At 36.4% G+C, this 25,004-nt stretch overlaps 1 protein-coding gene across 1 annotated transcript; it reads left to right on the top strand.

The window, feature by feature from the left end:
- Positions 1–74: 74 nt before the first annotated feature.
- On the top strand, positions 75–24,957 carry skic3 (SKI3 subunit of superkiller complex). Its single transcript, XM_079871390.1, has 41 exons — positions 75–134; positions 324–416; positions 552–695; positions 1,125–1,216; positions 1,769–1,844; positions 2,000–2,143; positions 2,259–2,357; positions 2,453–2,561; positions 3,083–3,223; positions 3,518–3,619; positions 3,722–3,846; positions 5,197–5,283; positions 5,400–5,503; positions 5,592–5,718; positions 5,825–6,004; positions 6,153–6,277; positions 6,953–7,203; positions 7,306–7,408; positions 7,542–7,724; positions 8,357–8,501; positions 8,587–8,665; positions 8,760–8,821; positions 8,910–8,966; positions 9,051–9,119; positions 9,201–9,275; positions 9,840–9,981; positions 11,177–11,270; positions 11,946–12,023; positions 12,118–12,242; positions 12,361–12,484; positions 12,581–12,805; positions 15,583–15,655; positions 15,772–15,825; positions 15,902–16,013; positions 17,478–17,606; positions 18,313–18,437; positions 21,019–21,183; positions 22,163–22,315; positions 23,291–23,421; positions 23,660–23,789; positions 24,089–24,957. Exons 2-41 carry the CDS (start codon positions 327–329, stop codon positions 24,164–24,166), a joined length of 4,707 nt encoding a protein of 1,568 aa, XP_079727516.1. The 5' UTR covers positions 75–134; positions 324–326; the 3' UTR covers positions 24,167–24,957.
- Positions 24,958–25,004: the final 47 nt, after the last annotated feature.

Here is a 25,004-nt window from a genome sequence, read left to right on the forward strand (position 1 = left end):
GACTACATTGATTTTTTTTTTTATTGGGGAGAAATAAATACAATGTTTGTCGCGGTACAATGACGTCACGTTAAGCATCACGACACGCATGCGCATTTTACTGCTTGCTGAATGGAAACAAACCAAGTTCTGCCGTACGTACATTTCTTACAATAACATTCTAGAAATACACAAATTTTCTTTGAAAATAAGTGTGGTAATATGACATATTAGTTATGTCTACATGTCAGCAAGTTAATAGGCAACATAACATGCATAATTGTAAACATCCTTACTACTGCTTATGTTTCGTTAACATTTAAATCTCTGTCAAATTATTTAAGAAAATGTCCAGTAAAGAAGTGAAAGCTGAGCTGAAAAGTGCAAGAGAAGCCATTAAAAATAAAGAGTTTAAAGAAGCTTTGAAACATTGTAAGGTAAGTGTTTACTTCCATTTGTCAGCATATAATAGATAACTTCCATCTCATACTTTTCTCTTGATTGACTGTATTTGAGTGGGCAGGCAAGGTAAACATTTCACTCTCAAGTTAAACCGTATTTCTGTACTCCAGGCTGTTCTCAAGCTTGAGAAGAATAACTATAATGCCTGGGTGTTCATTGGAGTGGCAGCCACAGAGCTGCAGCAGCCGGATCAGGCACAGATCGCCTACAGAAAGGCCGCTGAACTGGAGCCAGAGCAACTGCTGGCATGGCAGGTGGGTTGTAGTTTATGAACTTTAATGAATGGTCCATAAAATGTAGCGTTTGTTTATGGACACAGTTTGATAACCATGTGGCAAGTCGTGGCCTAATGGTTAGAGAGTCAGACAAGGTTGGAGGTTCGATTCTCAATACCAACAGGAAATGACTGAGTTGCCCTTGAGCAAGGCACTTAACCCCCAATCACTCCTCTGGCGCCACAGCAAAAATGACTGCCCACTGCTCCGGGTGTGTGTGTGTCTACGGTTTGCAGTCAGTGCTCCTAATGTGTGTGCACTAACCTGGATGGGTTAAATGCAGAGGACTAATTCCGAGTTGGGTTACCACCATACTAGGCCTTCTTCACATGTCACTTTCATTTGTTAATATGGTCTTTAATGATATTGTGCACTGCTGATCTAACTAGATGTGGATTTCTTTTACAGGGTTTAGCAAATTTGTACGAAAAAGGTGACCAGGCAGATTTCAAAGCCGAGCTGCCAAAGATTTACCAGAAACTTATTACACTGTATGAAACGTAAGTAAAGTGGTCTTCTTTTCTCCTAGGATGATTTTAAATGGAAAAAAATGGAATTCAAAATTAAAGGATAGGTTATAATAATAGATTTAAACATTTAGATTGTGCCCCCACCTCCTTTTTCTTTTCCTTTTTGCATGGCCGAAATTTACCAGAATTTCTTAGGTTTTGGAATTGTCCCCTACACACCTTTTTAAATTTGACTTCATAATAAATGTTAAAAAAAATATTAAAATCAGTGAAATTCTTTGAACTTGAATTCTATAACCGTGCCATTAATTTTACAACAAATGATTTGAATTGTCTACAAAACGTTTATTGGTTATTATCACAGAAATGAGAAGTGACAGGAGCACATCTCTTCCAGGGCAGAAGAATAAAAGTTGAAGATTGTTTAAGTGATAAATCCTTTAACTTGAATAAAATAGAGTTTTGTAATAAAAAAGAAAAAATACATATGGTCGAAAGAGCCTAATTTAAAAAGGAGAACCATGCTACATGATGCAGTTTGAACAATTTGCTTGATCCATGTATGTTTTTCTGCATCTGCAGCTCAGACAAAGCGAAATGTTTCGAAGTGAGCAAGAAGTTGGTGGAAATCTCTCAGTCGGAGAAGAACTATTTACAGGTATGATCTTTAAATATGATAAGCAGGACTTGATGTTACAACAGAAGATTTCAGAGGATAGAACTGCACTGCTCTGTTACCTTCAGAAATCTACACATTATTTCTAAAATCACCATCAGGTTTGATTCGCCATATGTTTGCTACTCTACCCAAAGGTGGCCAGAGTGTGGCGGAGGTTAATCCAGATGAAGGAGGGAGAGGAAGGGGTGGAGGATTCAGAGCTGCTGGAGCTGTGGAGGGAGATGACCAGACTCCTGCAAGACACTGTTGAGGATCAGGACAATGAGACTCAGCAGCACGTCAGTCTGATTCAACTGTTTTAGTTGAAGTGCTCTTTTTTTGCACATACCCCCAGGTTAATGTCAACACATACATTTTTACGAAGCTTACAGTGTGTTTTTCTTTTCTCAACAGCTGATATCAGCATTTGAAAGAGCTTTGCAAATGACAGTAGATGTGCCCGGTGAAGCCCACAGGAGCCTCTCACAGGATTACATTAAATGTCTTTCTAAGGTTGGCAAGCTCTATATGCCACAATTATAGTAATATACACAATAATAATTATGACTGAACCAAAGCAAAAGTTTCATATTCTGTGTCCCCTTCAGCTTCCTCATGAGGTGGCCAAGCTAAAAGAGTTTTGTGATGCCACACTGTCCTGCTATCCGACACAATCCTACCCTTTAGAGGCCCTCAGTGAGCACTACATCAAAACAGGTAAGTGTATTACCCCCGGAGTCCTCGAAGACAAATTAAATAAGTGAGAAACAAAACAACAAATATATATTAGTGCTGTCAAAATTTAACGCAGTTAACCCAGCATCCCTTTTTTCCCATTATCCTTTGGATCACACGCTCTTTTTCATGCAAATGCTTTTAAACCAAGATCCTTTTTAAACTTACACAAATACATCATTGCTGGAGCGCTATATGACTGCTGAAAATTCAGCTTTGTCATCACAGGAATAAATTACATTTTTAAAAAATTAAAAAAGAAAATATTTGCAATAATATTTCACAGTATTTCCGTTTTTACTGTATTTTTGATTAAACAAATGGTAAGCGTAAGAGACATTTCAAAAACATTCAAATTCATACCTACCCCAAACATTTAAACACTAAAAGTAAGTACAAAAATAATCCTGTCTCTGTTTGAAGAAAACCTAAACCTCATGTCTGATATTTCAATATTAACACCGCTTTCAGATAAATGTTCTTGTCCCTAATGATGTTGGTAGGTGACTGCAGTGAGGAAGCTGTCCGTTGTTTCCACCGTCTCTCAGAACTGGATCCTAACAGCTCACATGCTCACTTTGGTCTTGGCATTAAAGCTTGTCAGGATAAAAAATACGAGGACGCCATCAAAAGTATTGGTCTGGGTGAGTTCATAAATATACAGAATTTACTGCTGTTTAGGTTTTCAATTTGGAGCACTAAGATTATCAAAGTCTCTCCGTGTTCTTGAAAAGAATGTTTCATTCAGACCGAAAGTCATATATAGTATAATGTAAGAAATCCTTCAAATACATTTTGATCATTAATAGTATATTTCAAGAACTTCTTGATTTATGTTCATGTTCAGCTATGCAACATTAAGTTCCTATCACTTTCTAAACTATATACTGTAAATTACAAACAGGATGTTTCAATCTTTTGTTGTGTTTTTCCTGCAGGACTGAAGCGAATGCGTTCTTCCATCATTGGGTGGTATAATCTTGCTCTGGCTCAGCTAAAAATGCATAAATACTCTGACAGTGCCACATCTTCCAGCCAAGGTACTGTATCATTAAAAACAACTGCACATATGAAACACAGCTAACAGGACTCGTCAACTGCACTAACAGAGTGAAAAGGGCTGTTCTCTCTTGTGTGTTCAGGGCTGAAGTCGAGTGTGGGGAATTCTGATGATTGGACTCAGAAGCTGCAGAGGTTGAGACTAGATGCTCTGGTGAGGACAGGAAGAGACCAGGATGCTGATGAAGCTCTACAGATACTTACACAGGTAAAGTTTTAAATCAAAGACTGACACAGTGCTGCAGTCTTACAACAGAAACAAACACTACCGTTCAAAGGTTTGGGGTTGGAATGATTTTAAAAGATGTCTCTTATAGAGCTGGTAAGTCCCGCCCCTTCCGCTAATCCCCCTGGACCTCTAGGTTGAAAAATCGTCAATGCAAGTGAATGGGAGAAAATAATTATTTTCTGGTCCCGTTTGAATTTTGCCATGAATGTGAACATATGTTGTCTGTGAATTTTTTATATTACTTTTCATGTAAAGAATGCTACAATTTAGCGGGTAGAAGTTTGATACGGTTAGACTTTGTGTGAGAGCACTTTGTGGACTACAACTCTTCGCTGCTTTCGACGCGTTTGAAACGTCACCACCACTCGCACACGGACACTAGCTCACGGATCCCGCTAAACATGGCTGTGTCTTTGGTGCACTTCACCGCCTTCTTTCTGGGAGAGGACAAAATCGTTGAGGTTGGTGAAAACCACGGGTAAGTCAACTTTATGGGGTGACGTCACATAGGCGACATGTAGTCTTTCTCGTTATGTCTTTTCCACAACTGCTAGCCGAAGAATCATACCATATACTGTCAAACTCGTAACATGAAAAGTTATATAAAAAATTCACAGACAACATATGTTCACATTCATGGCACAATTCAAATAATTATTTTCTCCCATTCACTTGCATTGATGATTTTTCAACCTAGAGGTCCACTTGGGGTTTTACGGATGGGCGGGACTTACCAGCTCTATACTCACTAAAGGCTATTTATTTGATCAAAATCCGAATCCGAATCCAAATCTTTATTGGTCATTATACAAAAGAGTACAACGAAAATTATATCCAATCCTATTCAGCGCAAAAATCAATCTTCCACTTTACAAACAATAATCTTATGTGCGAAAAAACAACAACATTTCTCCTATGTAACACATTTTACAAAAATAAGTGAGAATGATAAACAGTAAACTGAAAAATACAGTAAAACCAGTAATATTGTGAATGTTATTAGAATTTACAATAGCTGGTTTCTGTTTTAATATATTTTAAAATGTAATTTAATCCTGTGATGGAAAAGTGAAATTGGCAGCAGCCATTACACCAGTCCTCACACTTTTCTTATTATCAATGTTGAAAACGGATGTTCATAAAAAGTTCATAAGAACAGCATTTATTTGTAATAGAAATCTTTTGTAACATTATAAACATTAGCTGAATAAAAGTATTCATTTCTTTGAAACAAAATTTCATACTTGCCCCAAACTTTTGAAATTTTTATTTTAATGTAATTTAACATTATTATTTGATTGATATAATGTTGTTGATGTCTCCTTTTAGATTTCAGATGCCAAAAATGACCCAGTGCTTTTAGCGTTGAAAGGAAGAGCTCACTTGCAAAAAGGCCAAACTGATGAAGCATTTCAGGTCAATTGTTTTCTTTCGACAGGAACATAATTTCTGAATTTTTTTTACCTTCTTATATCTTAATATCTATCATGCTAAGTAGACCAAATCATGTTTGAATGAAATGATTCTTACAGGTTTTTGCAGAGCTGCTAAGCTCTCACCCAGGATCTGTGGAGGGTCTCACTCTGAAGGGGCTGACGCATGTTGCTAAAGAACAGCTCAAACAAGCTGAGGAGAGGTGTGAAACCCTCCTACACAATATCACAAACCAACATCGCTGTAAACACCAAACACTGATCCTCTTGTCTTCTTTCTCTGTCTCACAGCTTTCTGGAGGCTTTATCCAGAAGCCCAGATAATGGGGAGTTATACTTCTTGCTGGGACGCCTGTACTGGAACATGGGAGAGGAAATACAAAGGGACCGTAGCAAAGCCCATACACATTTGCTCAAGGTGAGGCCACCAACATCAGAACTTACACTCTTTATCTTTTTATGTAGATACCAGTCTTTTGTCTTTGGATAAAAATAAATAATGATTCGTTTTCTGTTGTTTTAAGGCTGCTAAACTGGACCCGTATCTTGGTTCAGTGTTTCGTTTCCTGGGTCATTACTACAGAGATGTGGCAAAGGATCAGGGCAGAGCCAGAGGCTGCTATAAGAGAGCATTTGAGCTGGATTCCTCTGATGCAGAGGCTGGAGCGGCTACTGTAGATCTCAGCATGGAGCAGGGAGACATGGTGAGTGCAGATAAGTCTAGTTAATTCACTGAGGGTATCTTCTATTTAGTTTTTCTTGCCAAAATCTAATTTCAAAAAGTCGCAAGGAACTTTTCTCATGCTGAGGAAGACTGGGGTTTATTAACTTTGATGTGTTCTATCTGTTTAGGACTTAGCTCTGACTGTTCTGCAGTCTGTGACAGAGAGAGCCACTCCTGGCTCTGCTAAATGGGCCTGGATGAGGAGAGGTCTCTACCACCTCAAGATTGGCCAGCACCAACAGGCCATTGCAGAGTAAGTGAATCATTTTCAGCTATAAGGCACAAGTGGTAATAAGAGTTGTTCAACTGGCCCTGGATGGTGTAATTAGCAGATATTTTAAAGATCTTATTTCATTTATCAACATTAAAGTTGGCAGTTATAATGATGCAAGACATTAACAGGGCTTTTTCCAAAATTTGTATTAATAGTAGGCCTATATTACAGAATTTTTGTGCCATTTAGAATTGAAATGAGAATGGCTTTTTATTTCCAATTCAATTCTGGAATTTGAAATGGGAAGCGAACAGGATTCAAAAATGTAATTCGAATTTCAGGAAGTAGAAAATGGAACTCATATTTGCTGTACATTTTATTTATTGTTTTCAGTTATAATTAATCAAATGCCACCAATGAAAATGTTATTTTACTTATATTAGTCTAATTATACAAAAAATGTGCCTTCTATTAGCCTTCATTTTATACCATATCGGCAGAAGAGCTTATTTCCCAGAATCCCGCAATTAACTTCCACTTTCCTGTCTCCAGAGATTACTTCATAAAATGTTAAATGTGGGATATATATATATATATGTATATATATATATTTGTTCTCACCAAAATCGAGCCATATGGCTCTTCATCAGACAAAAATGTTAAGATAAATGGCTGCCCCATATGCAATGATTATTGATTCTGCTGTGGTCTCAGTCTGCAGGCGGCGTTGAGGGCTGATCCTCAGGACTGGGTGTGCTGGGAATGTTTAGGTGAAGCTTACCTGAACCGCAGGAGTTTCACAGCTGCTCTGAAAGCCTTTGATAAAGCACATCTTCTTCAGCCCACCTCAATCTATAGCCTCTATCAGACGGCCGCCATCAAACAGATCCTGGGCCGGTTTAAAGAGGCTGCCTCAGAGTACAGGCAGATCTTAGAGCAGGAGGAATATGTGCCGGCACTGAAAGGTTTGTATGATTTCTGCATTAATGTTTTAATCTCTCAGGTTAATAACTATTTCATCCAGTATTCAGATCTGGAGTGCATCTTCACTGTGTTTTGTTTCTCAGGTCTGGGTGAATGCTTGTTAGCCTTGGCTAAAAGTGCACTGGATGACTATCTTGATGGAAGAGCTGTAGATTTGATACAGAATGCCATCCATTACCTCTTCAGGTAAAGTGTATCATGAACACAGGGGTCTGCTGAGTAAAGAGAAAATTTGTGCCTCCTTCTTTAAAGTGGTGTGTTAATGGGTGTCATTGAGTGGATATTGACGTAATCTCTCTCTTTGTTTTAATGTTCTCAGCGCTGTAAAGCAAAGGCCAGACCTGTCGTGTCTGTGGAAGTTACTAGGTGATGTCTGCACCACCTGCAGAACTGTGTCTGCAAACCGAGCCAAAGTGCTGGTACCTGGAGCTCTATGTGGCATGGATCCACCCGATCAGAGCCATACACTGGACCAGAGACAGCTCCTCACTGTAGGAGAAAGGTAAGAGAGAAACAATCACACAATACATCACACTTGCTGTATCAGAGTCTGTCATTACGTGTCTTTAGGGGCTCATCTGTAGAAAATAAGTTTTCAACATCCTGGCTATGTATTAATTGACTTGCTGAACAATGTTTTTTTTTTTATTATTATTCATGCACTGTACACTACACTAATACATACACTAGCGTTCTAAAGTTTGGGGTCAATAAGATTTTCTTTAAAGACAAAGATTTCAATTTCAAATAAATGCTGCACTTTTGAACTTTATATTAATCAAAAAACCATGAAAAAATGCAACGCAGGAATAAAGGAATAAAGTACATTTTAAAATATATTAGCATTTATTTTAAATTGTAATGGCATTTCATAATATTACTGTTTTTACTACATTTTTGATCAAATAAATCAAAAAACTTATTCAGTTACTTGTTGAATGTTTAAGTTATATTAATGTATAAACCATATTTTGGGGTGGTCTACATAAATCTATTAAAAATTACCTGCTTATGATTAGTTGAACTGATACAGAAACATATTGAACTAAAGGGTGAGAAGAAGACTGGGTCTCCCCATTAAAAAGATTTATAATGAGTTATAATGATTATTCTGTAATGAAACTGTTTTATCAGGTGCTTTGGTCATGCATTGAAACTCATGCCGGAGGCCCCCAGTCTGTGGTGTGACCTCGGCATGAACTACTACCACCAATCCAGACTGTTCAGCTGCCTGTATCCTGAGGAGGATCCCCAGCCTCTGCTGGAGAAAGCCCTACAGGTGCGTGACCTGAGATAAGTTGTTCACAGTGCTTGCATGAAGAGGTGTTTTAACAAGCTGTTTTGGTTTGGCTCTGTTTTGACAGTGTGTGAAGAAGGCGATCATGCTGGACAGTGCTAATCACAAATACTGGAATGCCCTTGGGGTCGTTGCCATGGCAAAAGGTAGAGGATGTACATAATTGCATTAGTCTGTATAACTGTTTTGTGATAGACTATTCTTGTGTTAATAATACTATGTTTTTCTTTTATATTTTAGGGATAGAAAACTTTGCACTTGCACAACACAGTTTCATCAAATCAGTAAAAGCTGAGCCAAATGTAAGTAATGCAAGAAAAATAAACAGTTTCCTTACTTTTTAAACAGTTGTGTTGATGCAAGTATATGTATATTTTGGTTATTTTTCAGAATGTGGTTGCATGGACTAACCTTGGTGCTTTGTATCTGAAGAAGGGAAATATAGAGGTAATGTGATTTTGAATTTTTCAAGTGATTAGCTTGACTTTACTTGTATTAGAGAGCCATGCTGATTTCTACATTATTTTTTAGCTCTCTCATGAAGCTTTCAAGATTGCTCAGTCGCTAGAGCCCCTCTATGTGAACTGCTGGATCGGACAGGTACATTGCAGATAGACCTTGAGTTCATATCTTTAGTCCATTACTATACGCAGCACATCTAACTTCTTTCTCATCACACAGGCCCTCATTGCTGAGACTGTTGGCAGTTATGACACCATGGACCTTTTCAGACACACCACAGAACTGAGCACTCATGTATGTCTAGTCATTTCTAAACACACACTATCTTTCAAAAGTTTGGGGTTTGTAATGTATTTCTTCTTTTTTTCTCTTATGCTCACCAAGACTGCATCTATTTGTTCAAAAATACAATAATGTTGTGAAATATTATTACAATTTATAAGAGCTTTTGTCTATTTTAGTATATTTTAAAATGTAGTTTATTCTTGTGATCAAAGCTGCATTTTCAGTATCATTACTCCAGTCTTCAGTGTCACATGATCCTACAGAAATCTTTCTAATTTGCTGCTCAAGAAACAATTTTTTTTATTATCAATATAGAAAACAGTTGTGCTCCTTAATTTTTTTGTGGAAACCGTTTGTTAAACCGTTATTTGAAATGGATTTTTTAAAATAAGATTATAAATGTATTTACTGTCACTCATGATCAATTTAATGCATTTTTGCTGAATAGAAGTATACATTTCTTTAAAAAAAAATGTACTGACCCCAAACTTTTTGAAATGTAGCGTATAGTTTATTCTTTAGGTTCAGACTATTGCTGTATGTTCTTGCTGTAACATGTTTGTTTGATGTTAGACTGAGGGAGTGAAGGGTTACGCGTTCTGGGTTTGCTCCACACTGCTGGACAGGAGCAACAGAGACTCAGAGCTATACCTCTACAACATAGTTCAGATGAACGCCGTCTCTGCTGCCCAGGTGGCTCTCAGCAAGTACACTGGTATGAGAACACAAACACACACTATACTGTGTTAAAGGGTTAGTTCAAAAAATTGTATTTCTGTCATTACTCACCCTCATGTCTTTCCAAACCCATAAAACCCAAGATGATATTTTTGATCTGCGACGTTTTTACCACTTTCAAGGCCCAGAAAGGTAGTAAAGACATCTTTAAAATAGCCCATGTGACTACAGAGGTTGAACCTCTGTAGTCACATGCTATTTTAAAGATGTCTTTATGCACATACACACACACACACACACACACAAAAACTTCTATGGAAGACTTCTCGTAATTTTGACTTTATTCTCTAAATATTACGACTTTATTCTCGTAATGTTTCGACTTTAATCTCGAAATGTTAGAATTTTTTTTTTTTACAGAATTTTTTTTTTTTTTTTTTTTGCGGTTCAGGTCTTCCGTACTTTAATGTTATGAAGTGACAAGTATATTTTTGTGCGCAAAAACAATAAAAAAAAAGACTATTCAACATTTTCTTCTCTTTCGTGTCAGTCTCTGACACTGTCCACGTGAGCACCACGACACATGCATGTGATGCTGATGCAGTAACCGGCCAATACTGAGCTGGCGTTCTGACATAGAACCCGGAAGCGCTGCACTGTGTTTACAATGTGAACAGTGTCAGAGACTGACACAGAAGAGAAGAAATTGTTAAATAAAGTTTTTTTTTTTTTGTTGTTGTTTTTTGTTCGCGAAACATATTCTCGATGTTTTAGGGTGAGTAATTAATGACAGAGTTTTCACTTTTGGGTGGACTAACCCTTTAAGTTATTACAAGGTTATTTAAGGGTCTGCCATTTGTTGTCTGATCTCAAACCAATTTTTGACAAAAGAAAATACAGTACCAAAGCTCTATAATGCATAACCATTAGAAAGTATGTAAATGCATTAATATGGCACTGTATGCATGTTTTAATAGGCCATGCTAAAAATGTAATGCTCAATTTCAATACGGGTCTCTGCTCCATCTCTTTGTATTACAAAGGCCCTTTAGCCTGACAGTTAAAGAGGCCTGATGTATTGAATGATTTCACCAGCAATGCAGGTGGAATGGCTAGACACATTTGTGAAAAATGTGTTTCTATGCTAGGAAATGACCCATGTGACAGTGACAAATTATTTAAAGATGGAGAGAGGTAATGAAGCTTTGTGTACTCGCTCTTTTTCACACCAGAGAGGATTCAGACCGACCCTGACGCCTTCATCATGCTCGGATACCTGAACACACACCTGCAGCTGAAGAAACAGGCCACTGAGGCATATCGCAGGTTTTCCACCTCTAGCTATTTTTACATTTGGGAAATTCTGTCCTGGCCAGTTGGACATTAAGTCTGCCTGACACAATTTTAGTTAATCTGAAGCAGGAATTACCAGAAGTTCATTTTAATAATTTTTTTAAACAGGCCCAGTTGCATTATCACATTCATTATGAACTGATATTCATTTAATAATTTCATTAATCAATATATTTATTCATATTAATTCATTAAGTTATTCATATATATATGAAGTGCTATCTGATATTTTCTTCTAGAATGATAATTTTTTATCAAGCTCGTATATTTAAGTTCAATAATTTCACTTAAATGGCAATGCAAATGACCTATTAATTGTCATTTAAGTGAAATTACTGAACTTAAATATACAAGCTTTATAAAAATGATTATTCTAGAAGAAAATTTCAGATGGCACTTAGAGGCTTTTGCATCTGAACTCTTCATATGTGTGTGTGTGTGTGTGTGTGTGTGTGTGTGTGTGTGTGTGTGTGTGTGTGTGTGTGAATTTTAAACAAGTTATTTGAATGAATTTATACAAATAATTGACATATAACTTATGTGTTTTAAAAATATGATTTAAAAACATGTATGCTGCCTAAAGTTTCTGACACTGATCTAGACCATTCTGGTATTAAATCGTTCTTGGATATTTTCCATTCTCCACAGAGCTGTCGAGTTGCTTCAGGCGTCCCCTCACACAGACAAGCTCAGCTTTGCTCTGAGGGGTTACGGACGTGCCCTCAGGTAAAAACCACTATGCCGTCAGTCATTTCATCTATAATAATGCCATCAGAGTTATCAGTACAAAATAATGTTTATTTTATAATGTCACTGTCAGTGATGATGGGCAGTGGGAAGAAGCAGTGCGTATTTATTCCTCCACACCATTGGAGGAGCTGCATGATCTCATCGGGCTGGCGCTCACCTGTTTCAAAATCAGTCGCCTGCCAGAGAGCATTCAGGGTGAGATGTCATTGTGAATTGAAATAGTCCCTACTGTGCCTTATGAAACTACTCAAGCTTGTGATTGTGTGTTTCCGAGGGCATGCGTGTACACTTGTCTATGTGTGCTCTTTTCCAGCCTATGAGAAAGCCCTTGCAGTTGCCTCTAGTGAGAAAGAAAAGGCCTGTATACTCACTGCACTGGCCCTGATACAGCACATGCTGGGCAGCTTGGATCATGCCAAAACACTTCTCTTCAAGTGGTGAGAAAAATATTCAACTGTCTCAGAGAAACACATTATCTGCTTCAGTAGTGAAAAGCAAAACCTGTCTCCTCTTGTTTATATATGTGTGTGTAGCTCCATGCTTAAAGAGCCCATTCCAGAGAGCCTGCAGTGTCTCTGTGCTCTGGGTTTGGTTCATGGGGACGTGACTCTGGCAAGTGCTACACTCACCGAGCTGCTGAAACTGGGGGAACCTGTAGGAGGCGCTGTGGAGGAGTACTGTCTGCTCACTTGCACCCTGCTGGCCCTGCAGGGCAACTTTAGCGGTGTACATAGGGAGGCTTCTAGGGCTATACACAGGTAATGTATAATATTTTGAGATATTGTGTCTCCTAATTAGATACAACATGATTAGGCAACAATCTAAAACAAAAATATGACAATGTTTCTCTGCTCACTATAACATATCAGTGGTCAAAAATCTTGCTTCATGTAGCTATTATGTAGTATATTAGTATTTGAAGACAAAATAAAAGTGCCTACTATATTAAATATAAAGCATAATCAGATATGTCCTGATTAATTTATTTTGTCACACATCTTTCTGCATGATTCCCACCTAAAAATATAAGGGAATTTTAAAATTGTGATTTCCAGGCCTTAACTAAATTTTATATTATATTATATTATATTATATTATATTATATTATATTATATTATATTATATTATATTATATTTATATTATATTTATTTAGGGCTGTGAAAAGATTAATCGCGATTAATCGCATCCAAAATAAAAGTTTGTGTTTACATAATATATGTGTTTGTACTTGGTATAATTATTTTGTTTATATAAATACACACACATGCATGTATATATTTAAGAAATATTTGCGTACATATACTGTATGTATTTATATATAATGTATATTATATATAAGTATAATTTTTTATATATAAATAACACAGTTTTTCTTAAATATATACATGCATGTGTGTGTATTTATATATACAAATTTAATTATACACAGTACACACACATATATTATTTAAACACAAACTTTTATTTTGGATGCGATTAATTGCGATTAATCTTTTAATTATATTTAAGGCTGTTAAAATTAACGATTCATTATTTCAGTTTAACGCGTTAAAAATATTTAACACAAATAACACAGCATCTGTTTTTTCCCGTCATCCTTTGGCTAGCGTTACATTATATGATCACGCTCTTATTCATGCACATGCTTTTAAACCATTAACGCGTGATAATACACAAAAGAATGCAGTGCGGTACTGGCTCACATCTGTGAATCTCCTGTCTGTGTGACACACACAACTCGTGCTCACAGAAAGCCACACTGCTCTTGACTGAATAACATTTGATGCTTTAATAAGGATTAATCTATATTTAATTTATAATTTATGCAGTGAAAACTGTGGTGTTTTGTAACTTTATTCAATTTCTGAATATATCCTACCTTTTAGACCTACCTAAAGCACTGTTTACAAGGTTACATGGGTCAGAAACAACAAAAATAATAACTTTTTGTGTATTTTGACATCGCAAGTAAATCTGGTCTGACTGGGCCAATAGAAAATGTTTTAATCTGATATATTGAAGGGCACAGGCAAATGTGACATTTATTACAATGAGTTTATGTGAAGATTTTTTTTAAGTTCACTTAAATAAAAAGTTGTTATTTTTAAATCCTAATAAATGTAGCAGTATATGTATTGGTAATACTGGCCTTCTTTCATAAAAAGATGCCATTAGGCTACTGTCTTTGTTGTTTCTACATTCATTTAGAGATTAAATGTGAAATTATTACAATATAAAAATATGTTAAAAACTTTAATGTTAAGTGTGATCAATCAAGATTAATTACAGAAAAGCGTGTGATTTAATTAGTTAGCACAAATTATATATTATACATTAATTTTAAAATTTTAAATTTAAATTAACCTATATTCAACAAGGACACATTCGTGATCATGATAATGATATTTTATCAAAGGTAAATGTAAAGTCATTTATAATGTTACAAAATATTTCCATTTCAAATAAATGTTGTTCTTTTGAACTTTCTGTTCATCAAATAATCTTGAAAAGAAAAATACCAGTTTCTTCAAAAATATTAAGCAGTACAATTGTTTTCAACATTGATAATAAGAAATGTTTCTTGAGCAGCAAATTAGTATATTAGAATGATTTCTGAAGGATCATGTGACCCTGAAGAGTAATGATTCTGAAAATTCAGCTTTACTATAACAGTAATAAATTACCTTTTAAGATATATTAAAAAACGTGTGTGTGTGTGTGTGTGTGTGTGTGTATGTATGTATATATAATATGTATATATGTTTATTTTTTATTATTATTAATACTGTTTTGATATATATGTAATTGCATAAACTTTCAAGTGTCTTTGATTTAGGAAACTATTGAAGGCCTACTTTCTGTATTTCTCCTTGAAAAAAAAAAATTATAAAAAAAAAAGATGTATTAAAATATAAAACAGTTATTTTTGATCAAATAAATTTAGCCTTGGTGAGCATAAGATACATCTGTAAAAAACATAATAAATCTTACCAACTCCAGACTTTATATAATATAAAAACAAATTATATTATATTATATTATATTATATTATATTATATTATATTATATTATATTATATTATATTATATTATATTATATTATATTATATTATATTATATTATATTTATAAAATGGTTAAAAGCCAGACTCAGATCAAAATAGACAAACTTCAGTTGTTGCTATTCAGCTGAAGCCCGGACACTTAAATTATTGAGTATTTGTCCGGCCCCATTATGTCTGGTTGAGTGGGGAATTGAGGACTTTGATTAAATTAAATGCACTTCTTTATTTGTCCAATAGCAAGTGACCTTTAATGTCCTCCTTTAATCTGCATCGTACAAAGACATGAAAACACTCAAATGCTATTAAAGGGAAGGCCCTTTCATATAATTAACCTCAGGTATGAATCAGCGCATTTGGTTAATTAACCCAAATGTCAAATGTGGTTTCAGAACTACAAGAGTTGTTCTTTCTTTTGTCAGACATTTTTTAATTCTAAAAAATTATGAGTGTTTGACAACTTTTATGTTGTAGGAACCCAGGGAATCCATCTCTCTGGGCTCTTCTCTCCAGACTGGTCCCACAGTACTGCCCCAACAAAGCCAGTGTGAGTATTCTCACAATATTTTAGGAGAACTAACATGCTTAAAGGAATAGTTCACCTGTTATAGAAATATTGACCATAAAATATTGGTGTTCATGTAGTTTTCATATTTCCATCAGGGAGGAGCTGTGGCTGGCAGTGTGGCATGTCATGCCAGCTTGACACTTGGAAAGGTAACTTGACATTTGTGGATGAAATCCTATGTCAAGGTCTGTGTCCATTAAACAGTTCAACTCTTTCTATCTGTAGAGGGCGTTGCTGTACAGTGGAGTGAATCAGTTGGCCTCAGGCCGCCACTCTGGTGAGGACAGAAGATGCAACGCTCTGAAAACAATCCAGAGAGCTGTGCTGCTGTGCCCAGGTAAAGTTCCATCCAGTCAGCTAGTGTTACTAATGTTGCGTTAGCCTAATTGTGTAGCATTAAGACTCCAAGTAAAACAAATCATCATTATATCACCATTGCGCTTTTGACTAGAAAGCTTCAGGTTGCTCAGATATCTGAGCAAAAACTGTCCTCACAATTAGAGGCACTCTGGATCAATTCTCAGGTTATCTGCTAAATGGCAAGTCAATAACTTTAAGATTCAAAAAGAGACTTTCCATGACCCCGAACTTGTAATTCCCTAACCCAGACTAATAGCAGACTACGAGATCAAGACTAAACCCATCATAAACCCATCAGCCTAGGACACAGAACAAAGTGCCTTTTCACGCATACAAAACCAACTCATATCTGTTTGAACGGGGAAATATCAAAATCTCTGCTTCCCAAATTCATTTAAATAACATATTTCAAATCAACAACAAAATCTGACATGAACTGTTAAAAAAAACACATAAAATTAATGTTGGTCCTGCCAATGTGTATGTGTGCAGTCTCAGGATATTGATTCCTTGGGAACCGGAGCTTCTAACTACAGCTGCAATGACACGTTGACTTTACTAATTGGCGAAAAAACAACAACAAAAAAACACTGTAATTTTCTTTCTGAACAACAAGAAGAAAGATAAAAGTTCTGAAGTATTTCTTTAGAATTTACTATTTTAGTTCAATATCTATCATTTTATTTTTGAAAATCATAATCCACGCTTGACTGGAAGGATCATGGAAATGTATTGGTCTTAAAGTCGGCATGAAGCAGAAAGTGAAAGAGTGAAACTGCTTCTTGTATGAGAAAAAAATGTAGGGTGGGACTTGATTTTGTTCATCGGGAATTTATTGGATTGTTATCATTTGCTAATTGCTGCGATCTCATGTGAGAAACGGTTTGCTGGAGGGGACGGAATATTGTCCCGCACACATGCACACGTCATCAGAGAATAGATGCTGTCCCTGCGAAGGGAAGGGGACATTTTTGATTAAAGATTACAAGGGCACATGAATTTAAAAAGTATTGCTCAGATATGTAATTTATAATAAACAATGCAATATTCAAAAAAAATTGTCTGACGTGTGGGAAGCCTGAAATATGCAAAACAGAGTTTATGTCAAACTGTTGTAATGAGCTTTGGCTTCTTGTTTAAGAACATTGTTAATGTAGTATTGGACAGAACACACTCTTCTTTAACCCTAAAACGATGAAAATGTTCCTTTTGGATACTGAGAACCTTGCATTTAACGTGTCAGCAGGAGTAAGTGCCAAGTGTAATGCAGAGAGTGTATTCAGAGTGAAGCCTGGTCTATGTTCAAAGTTTGAGAGGACAGAAGAGACTCTGAGACATCAATATATCAGCCAGATGAAATATTTGTCTACACTAGGTAGGATGACAGTGATTCAGTGATTCAGATCGATGTGTCCTCTGTCTTTCTGTTTGACAAACGCAGATGATCCTGCTGGTTGGGCGGGGCTAATGGCCGCCTGTCACACAGAGAACACTGCATGCTTACTCACAGGCTCCACCCCTCGCAGAGAAGATCTGGAGAGGGCGCACATGACTCTGGTGTCTGAAAAAGGTCAGTGAAACTTGAGACTGTTTTGTCAGTGTATGTGAATATGCTAATTGCAGTTTGTAATTAAGTTTTTGAAATAATTATTTTATGCTCACAAAGGCTGAATTTATTTAATACAAAAATACAGTAAAAACAGTAATATTGTGAAAAATCATTACAATTTAAAAGAACTGTTTTCGATTTTAGTATATTTTAAAATGGAATTTATTCATTTGAATCAAAGCTGAATTTTAAAATAAATGCTAAATAAAATCAATTCTATTTAAAATAAATGCTGTTCTTTTTGAACCGTCCATTCATCAAATAATTCTGAAAGAAATGTAACATGGTTTCCACAGAAATAGCAGCAAAAGCTGTTTTCAACATTGATAATAATAAGAACCATTATTAATAATTGAGCTCCAAATCAACGCATAATGATTTTTGAATGGTCATGTGACACTAAAGACTAGCTTTGCCATCACATTAATAAATGACATTTTTAAAATATATTTAAGTAGAAAAGAGGTATTTTAAACTATAATAATATTTCACAATATTACAGTTTTACTGTATTTTTGAGGTAGCTGTGGTGAGTATAATACACTTTCAAAAACATTAAAAATCACAATAATTCCAAACTTAGGTTAGGGTTAGTTGGGTTAGTTGACCGATAGTGTATATGCGGATGGGACATGGCTTTAAGACTGCGTTGTGTGTCTGTTCTCAGTGAAGGGCCTGCAGGGAGAGGACGGGCTCTTGGCTCAGGCTCTGGAGGGCTGGGTGCTGCAGCAGGCCGTGACTGGACTCAAACAGAGTGGTCAATATGACCAGGCAGAGACTCTTTGCTCCCAGGTACACACACACACATGCATGCTCTGTTTCTGTGTCACGCTGTCCCCTATTGATTCGTCTCTCCTCAGCTCTCGGGCGCAGGTGCAGACACAGACAGATTCAAGGGCTTCAGAGCAGAACAATGTGCCTGTTTCACAGCACCATCTGTCTAGTATGCATCTATGGCTCTCTGTCAGCTCAAAACACAAGAGCTGTTCCACTTGGGGGGGTGTCTGTAGTGCAGAGGTGTCCAATCCTGCTCCTGAAGGACCAACTTTCTATAGAGTTGCTCCAACTTGCTCCAAAATACCTGCCTGGATGTTTCTAATGATCCTGAAGACCGTGATTATCTGGTTCAGGTGTGTTTAGTTGGGGTTGGAGCTGAGCTCTACACAACAGTGGCCCTTCAGGAGCACGATACCCCTGCTGTAGTCAACTCTCTCAATTTAGATTTATTTATATATCAGATTTAAAACAACTAAGTTGACCAAAGTGCTTCACAATATTGACAACTGGCATCATAAAAAGATAAAGGAAATGAATAAAACATTTCAACAACAATAACCATCCTTTAATTTCAATGACTTGAAGGTCAATTTAAAAAAGTAAGTTTTAAGACATGACTTAAAAGACTGGCGAATTTGAGAAAGTTTGTCTTTGTTCTATAATTTTAGGACAGCAATTTAAAATGTCAGATCATCATTAGAATTTGATCTAGACTGAGGTTCAGCCAGCAGTATAATCTAGCTGGTTTTCCACACAACCAATATAATCTTCATATCTATACACACAATTATAGTTGGAAAGATGCCAGATTTATTTTTGCATGCCCAAAGGATATAGTGTTAATATAAAACACTTGTTAACCCAGTGACAATGAAATGCATGAAGCTTCATTGAAAATCTTAACAAAATAGTAATATGTAAATATGATTTATGCACTAATCCAAGAAAGTAGGCAGATTTTGAAATGCTCATGACAGATGTCACTACGTTTACCTCACAGTGACTGCCTGCCGTTTTTTGCTATAAATTTTGAGAACCCTGTTGTGAAATTTCTGCATAAATTTGACTGACTTTGAGATCGGATCTTCTGAGCATGACACATTAATATATACATAATTGAATTCGTATTTTTTAAGTAATTTTGTTGTGTTTAAAGTTTTGGACATAAAGTATAGACAAATGCGTTTAAAACTTTGTACACTCCAGTCATATTAGTGACTACATTCTACTTAAGAATACGATCCCTGTGTTTGAATACTCCTACTTCCCTACTATATAGTAGGCGAAAAACAGTAGTATGTCATAGTATACACATTATTACAGTAGGCAAAAAGTACCCAGATTTTGAAGTGTGATTCCTACACCTGATGCTAGTAGGTCAAGTGACAGTGACAACATTGCAGATGTGGTACGCCCGATTTTCATCGTATTAGGCATACTATAAAACATACTTTTTTAACGGTCATAAAGTAACCAAACGTAGTACTTACTAGACAGTATGAGACAGCATGAGACTGTGGCTGTGTTCTACATCGTTTAAATGTGTGTGATGATGAATGTAATCCAGACATACTACATTGGTCATGTTGTTACTGTCATGTGACCTACAGTTGTGTCACTTCACTGCCATTCACAACTCCTCTCATGTGGCCTCATGGGATAGTAAAGTGTCCACTCCAAAGATGCGCACTCCAAAATCCAGGGTCATCCAGGAACTTTTCGCCTACTGTTTAGTGAATACTGTGAATTCGGACATACTACTCTTTTCACATACTGTTTTTTTGCCTGCTATATGTAGTAGAGAAGTATGTGATTGCAGATGCTGCCTGTGAGTGCATTAAAGGGTTAGTTCACCCAAAAATGAAAATTCTGTCATTAATTACTCACCCTCGTGATGTTCCAAACCTTTAAGACTTTCGTTCATCTTTGGAACACAAATGAAGATCTTTTTGATGAAATTTGAGTGATTTCTCTCCCTCCATTGACAGCTATGCAACTACCACTTTGACGCTTCAAAAAGAGATTGTAAAACTAAATCATAAAAATGTAGTGGTTTAGTCGAAATTTTCCGAAGAGACACGATCGCTCTATATGATGAACAGATTTAATCTAAGGCTTTTATTCACATATAAACATTCATCAGCTCACACATCAGTTGTGGTAAACGGAAACTCAAGCATGCTTGCTTGATGTGCGAGAACCAATGAGTCTCTTCAGAAGTCTCTTCAGAAAATTTGGACTAAATCGCTCAATTCATATGGATTAGTTTTACGATCTCTTTATGAACTTTTTGAAGCGTCAAAGTGGTAGTTGCTTGGCTGTCAATGGAGGGGACAGAAAGCTCTCAATTACATCAAAAAGATCTTCATTTGCGTTCCGAAGATGAACGAAAGTCTTACGGGTTTGGAACGACATGAGGGTGAGTAATTAATGACAGATTTTTCTTTTTTGGGTGAACTATCCCTTTAAAGCTGGTGGCGAGCAAAGAAGCTAATGCTGTCGTACCGGTTAGGAAGGTAAAGAACAAGTAAAACTTAAGCATGCAATTGCTTTGTGCACCTTTAACCGGTTTAATACGTCCTTCTTCCCATCTCAGGTTCTGAGTGTCTCTCCAGAGCATCCTGTGGTGTTCCTGATGTTGAGGCAGGTTCAGTGTGAGCGCCTCCTGCTGTCTGAGGCCGGTAACTGTGTTCCTCAAGCGGTGCTGGATCAGCTCAGTGCTGCTGTCATGGCCAACCTCACTTCTGTGTCCGCCTGGCACGTACGTACACTCACCATCTCACTGATAAGAGCTTGGAGTCAGGTTGATTTTCAGTCAATATGAATCTTGCTGTATGTACTGTAGACATACGACTTTCCTTGCAGATATTGGCATTTTGTTACCCTGAGGTCAGAACTGAACTGAACACTTTAACCATCATCCTTCCCTTGAGTCATTTTGACACAAAACTTTTTTTTTTAAATGTAAAAAATTGAGTGTTCATCAGAGGGGTCCAATACCCTAGGACTTTTGTCCTTTGAATGGATTTGAGGAGTTTTGTGGTTGAAATTTTAAATTGGGTCAATTTGACCCCCTTAGGAATGAATGGAATACACATAGAAAACCTAAAAATGCTCAAAATTCAAACTAAAAACTAATACTACAGTACAGTACTACAGAAAAACTGACTTTAGGACCCAGCGGAACATCTTTTTTTCTCCATATAGAGCTATAATGCCATCTAGTGGCAAGAGTCATGAAATCTCATGTTATATCATTTTTATTCCCACAAGAGGTCGGCAAAGAAACCCAATGTAAGATATTTTGAGCTGAATTAAAAGGGTTATGCATGAAATGTTTTAAAATTTTGAATTTAAGTTGAAAGAATGTGAGGAATGTGCTTAAATGACTATTTATTTATTATTTATTGATCAAATCTAGTAATTAAAAGGTAAATATAATAAAAAATAACAAAAAATCTCCAAATTCATTGCATTAAAAAATAATCAAAATGAAATAAAATAAGCTTTCTGGACAAGAAAAAAATAATATAATATAAGTATAATTTTAGGGCTTCGGGTCATTTTGACCCGCGAGGGAAAGATATGTTACAAAGTGTGAGGGAAGGATGAAGGTTAAATTATGCAGAAGATCTCAATGAAACTGACAAATGTTTGTGTACTGTGCATAGGAAGGAGGTTTAACAAGGTTTACACATGTGGCACTAGAGCGTTGTTGATTTGATGTCACTGTCTCTCAGTGGTTGGCAGAAGTGTACCGCTCTCAGGGTCTGCTGGCTCAGGCCTCTGTGGCTTATAGACAGAGTCTTCAGCTGGCGTCTCAGCTGGGTGATCACGGCGGGAAGACGAGCAGCCTGCTCCGACTAGCCCTGCTGGCGCTCACGCCATGTTTGGTGAGTACCAGATTCATCTTGTACAGGGATGTTGGAGGAAATGCAGTTTTCTCAGACACTTGTTACAATATACAGTGCAGACCAAATGACTGAGACCTTTTTCCCTTTTGACTTGGAAGAAAACAGACAGATTTAGAATATACAAAAAATAAGTAATACAATTTGTATTTTTTTCTTCTATAATAAGACATTTTTTCTTATGTCTTATATATGTATATCATTTCTAATATGCAGATTTTCTGCTCAAGAATAATTTCTTATTATTAGTGTTGAAAACAATTGTGCTGCTTAATATTTTTGTGGAAACCTCGATACTTTTTTCAGCATTCTTTGATTTGATGAACATCATTTATTTCAAATAGAAAGCTTTTGTTACAGTTTAACACTTCTGATCAATTGACTCCTGCTAAGTAAAAGTATGTCAATTTTAAAAATGTATATAGAATGATTTTTTTGTATTTTTAATAAATTTGGATATTCCAGCTGTTTTTCTTGTAACATTTTAAAATAGCTGCAAGTGTCTGTGTGACTGACCGCTAATGAAAAAGGACATTATTATTTTGGGCTAAGCCTCTTGCAGCGCCTTCAGGCATCTTTTCTTGCACATTTTCCGCTTTCCTTCTGCTTCCTCTCTCTCTCTCTCTCTCTCTCTCATTGGCTTTTTTGTCTATCCCCCTCCCCTCCATCTCTAACTGTCAGCTTATTGCCTTCATTTTAGCTGACTGCAGCTTTGCCTGTTAAATTGAATTAGACACTTTGTGGCCAGTCTTTCATTACTTTTAATTAAAGTGTGTCAGCCTTCAGCGTATCCCAACTCCGGTCATATATTAGTCTGAACTTTGCCAGCTAAAATGCATCTAAAATCCTTGTTTTTAATTACCAGTTCTTTTCCAGTCTGTTTATTGACCAAACCATTTTACAGTGCAAGTAAATACTACGGTACGTAAAGATATCTAATTGTACTTCTGACTACAGGCTGGTGTCTGTGTCTCTGAGTGGAAGGATCTGGTGTTGGAAGCCAGTGCTGAAGTCTTAAAAATGGGCAACTCGCCAGTAGCTTTGCTCTTCCAAGCCTTACTGCAGTTCTCCATAAAAATGGGCTCCAGGTAGGGCCTTACATAGAGTTTTTGTGTTGACATCACATTTATTGTCACCCTATATTCAATCAACATGTCACATCAGTCTGACCTGTTCTGTGCCACACCTTTGTATCTCATTGTTTGCCTCATCTTGGCATTGCATTCTTATGTAGTCTATTTTAATATGAAACCCATCTACTTTATTTATGATATTAGAGTTTCAATTTGATCAGGTTTAAATTGATGATGGTTGGTTCTTCCGCAGGGAAACCCGTCGCCTGTTGGAGAGGATTGTTTATGGTTCAGCCTCAGGCAGCTCTGAAACTATTGCGTCGGTGGCATGTTGGTACCTCCTGCGTCACCTGCACGCCAAAGATGACCTGGAGCTGATTGATGTGAGCAGTTACATCCACTCGCTCTACTTGAAAACAAATGAGTTACTCTGGCTGTGTTTCCTTAAGCAGAGTCAATTGTAATCTAATCAAGCTTGCCAAAGATTCAGTTTTGAATATCTACTTAACCTAATATACTTTTTCATTTTCCATTTAGTCAATTATAATTTGTAATTGCTACAACGGTTATTGTAATTGTTTAAACGGTATCCTTTGGCCGTCTAATGCAATTAATGAGATGAATGAAAGAGCTTTGTGTTTAAGAATGGCATTGAGTCTTTCTTTGTGTTTCGGTCTTGTAGACCCTGTTGTTGAAGGCTACAGCAGCAGGAGACAGCAGACTGGTGGATTTCCACAGACGCCTTTACCCATCCAGCTGAGACAGTAAACCATCCTCAGATTCCTCAGGAGACTTACACTTCGCCATAGAACCGTCAATAGCAGAGCCAGTTGTTCTCCTTTATCTCCTACACACTCAGCAGTTTGCTCACTGATCAATGTGTTTACAAATCTCAATCTTTACATCACCAAGGACATTTTATGATGTATACATATCACTGCTACCTTAAATTGTGTGAATGAATCTAAAAAGATTATATGATCTATATGAATGGCTTTTTAATTAGCTGTTTATGGTGTAACTGAATTAGCCTATGCTCATTGGATCACATTCAAATGGGCGTTGACACTTGAAAAATTGCATTAATGATTGATTATTATTTTTCTGTGCCTTCCTTCCAGCGACTGACTTTCTACATAATTATCATTGCCACAAGCCTCGGCTGACTAAAATATTATTGCCATTATGTAACTTAAAAGCACTTCTATCATGGTTCATCTCTGCAGGAGCCTTAAAACGGCCATTGCTTATTGTAGCCACTATTAGGCACATTTAAAAATGTGTTTATGGTCAGAGAAGTAAAAATTACAAATTAATTTATTTTTCTGTCTACAGTTATCTTAGAAGCTGTCATTTCCATATGACAGTCATTTCACTGTCATACTGTCATTTCCATATATGCAGAACTGACCTAAAAAAAGCCATTGTGTCTCTAAAATATGAAAGCATAAACATGAAGAGGGAAATAACAAAAATGGTTAATTGTGTTGGGTATATTAATGCTTTGCAAGTATGTATTGTTGGCTTTGGAAAATTTAAATGAAAACAAAGAGATCTCGTTTGTTTATTCCAGCATCCGTTACAATCAATACTGGTCT

This window comes from Squalius cephalus, assembly GCF_949319135.1.
Source record: "Squalius cephalus genome assembly, chromosome: 5".
Classification (NCBI taxonomy): domain Eukaryota; kingdom Metazoa; phylum Chordata; class Actinopteri; order Cypriniformes; family Leuciscidae; genus Squalius; species Squalius cephalus.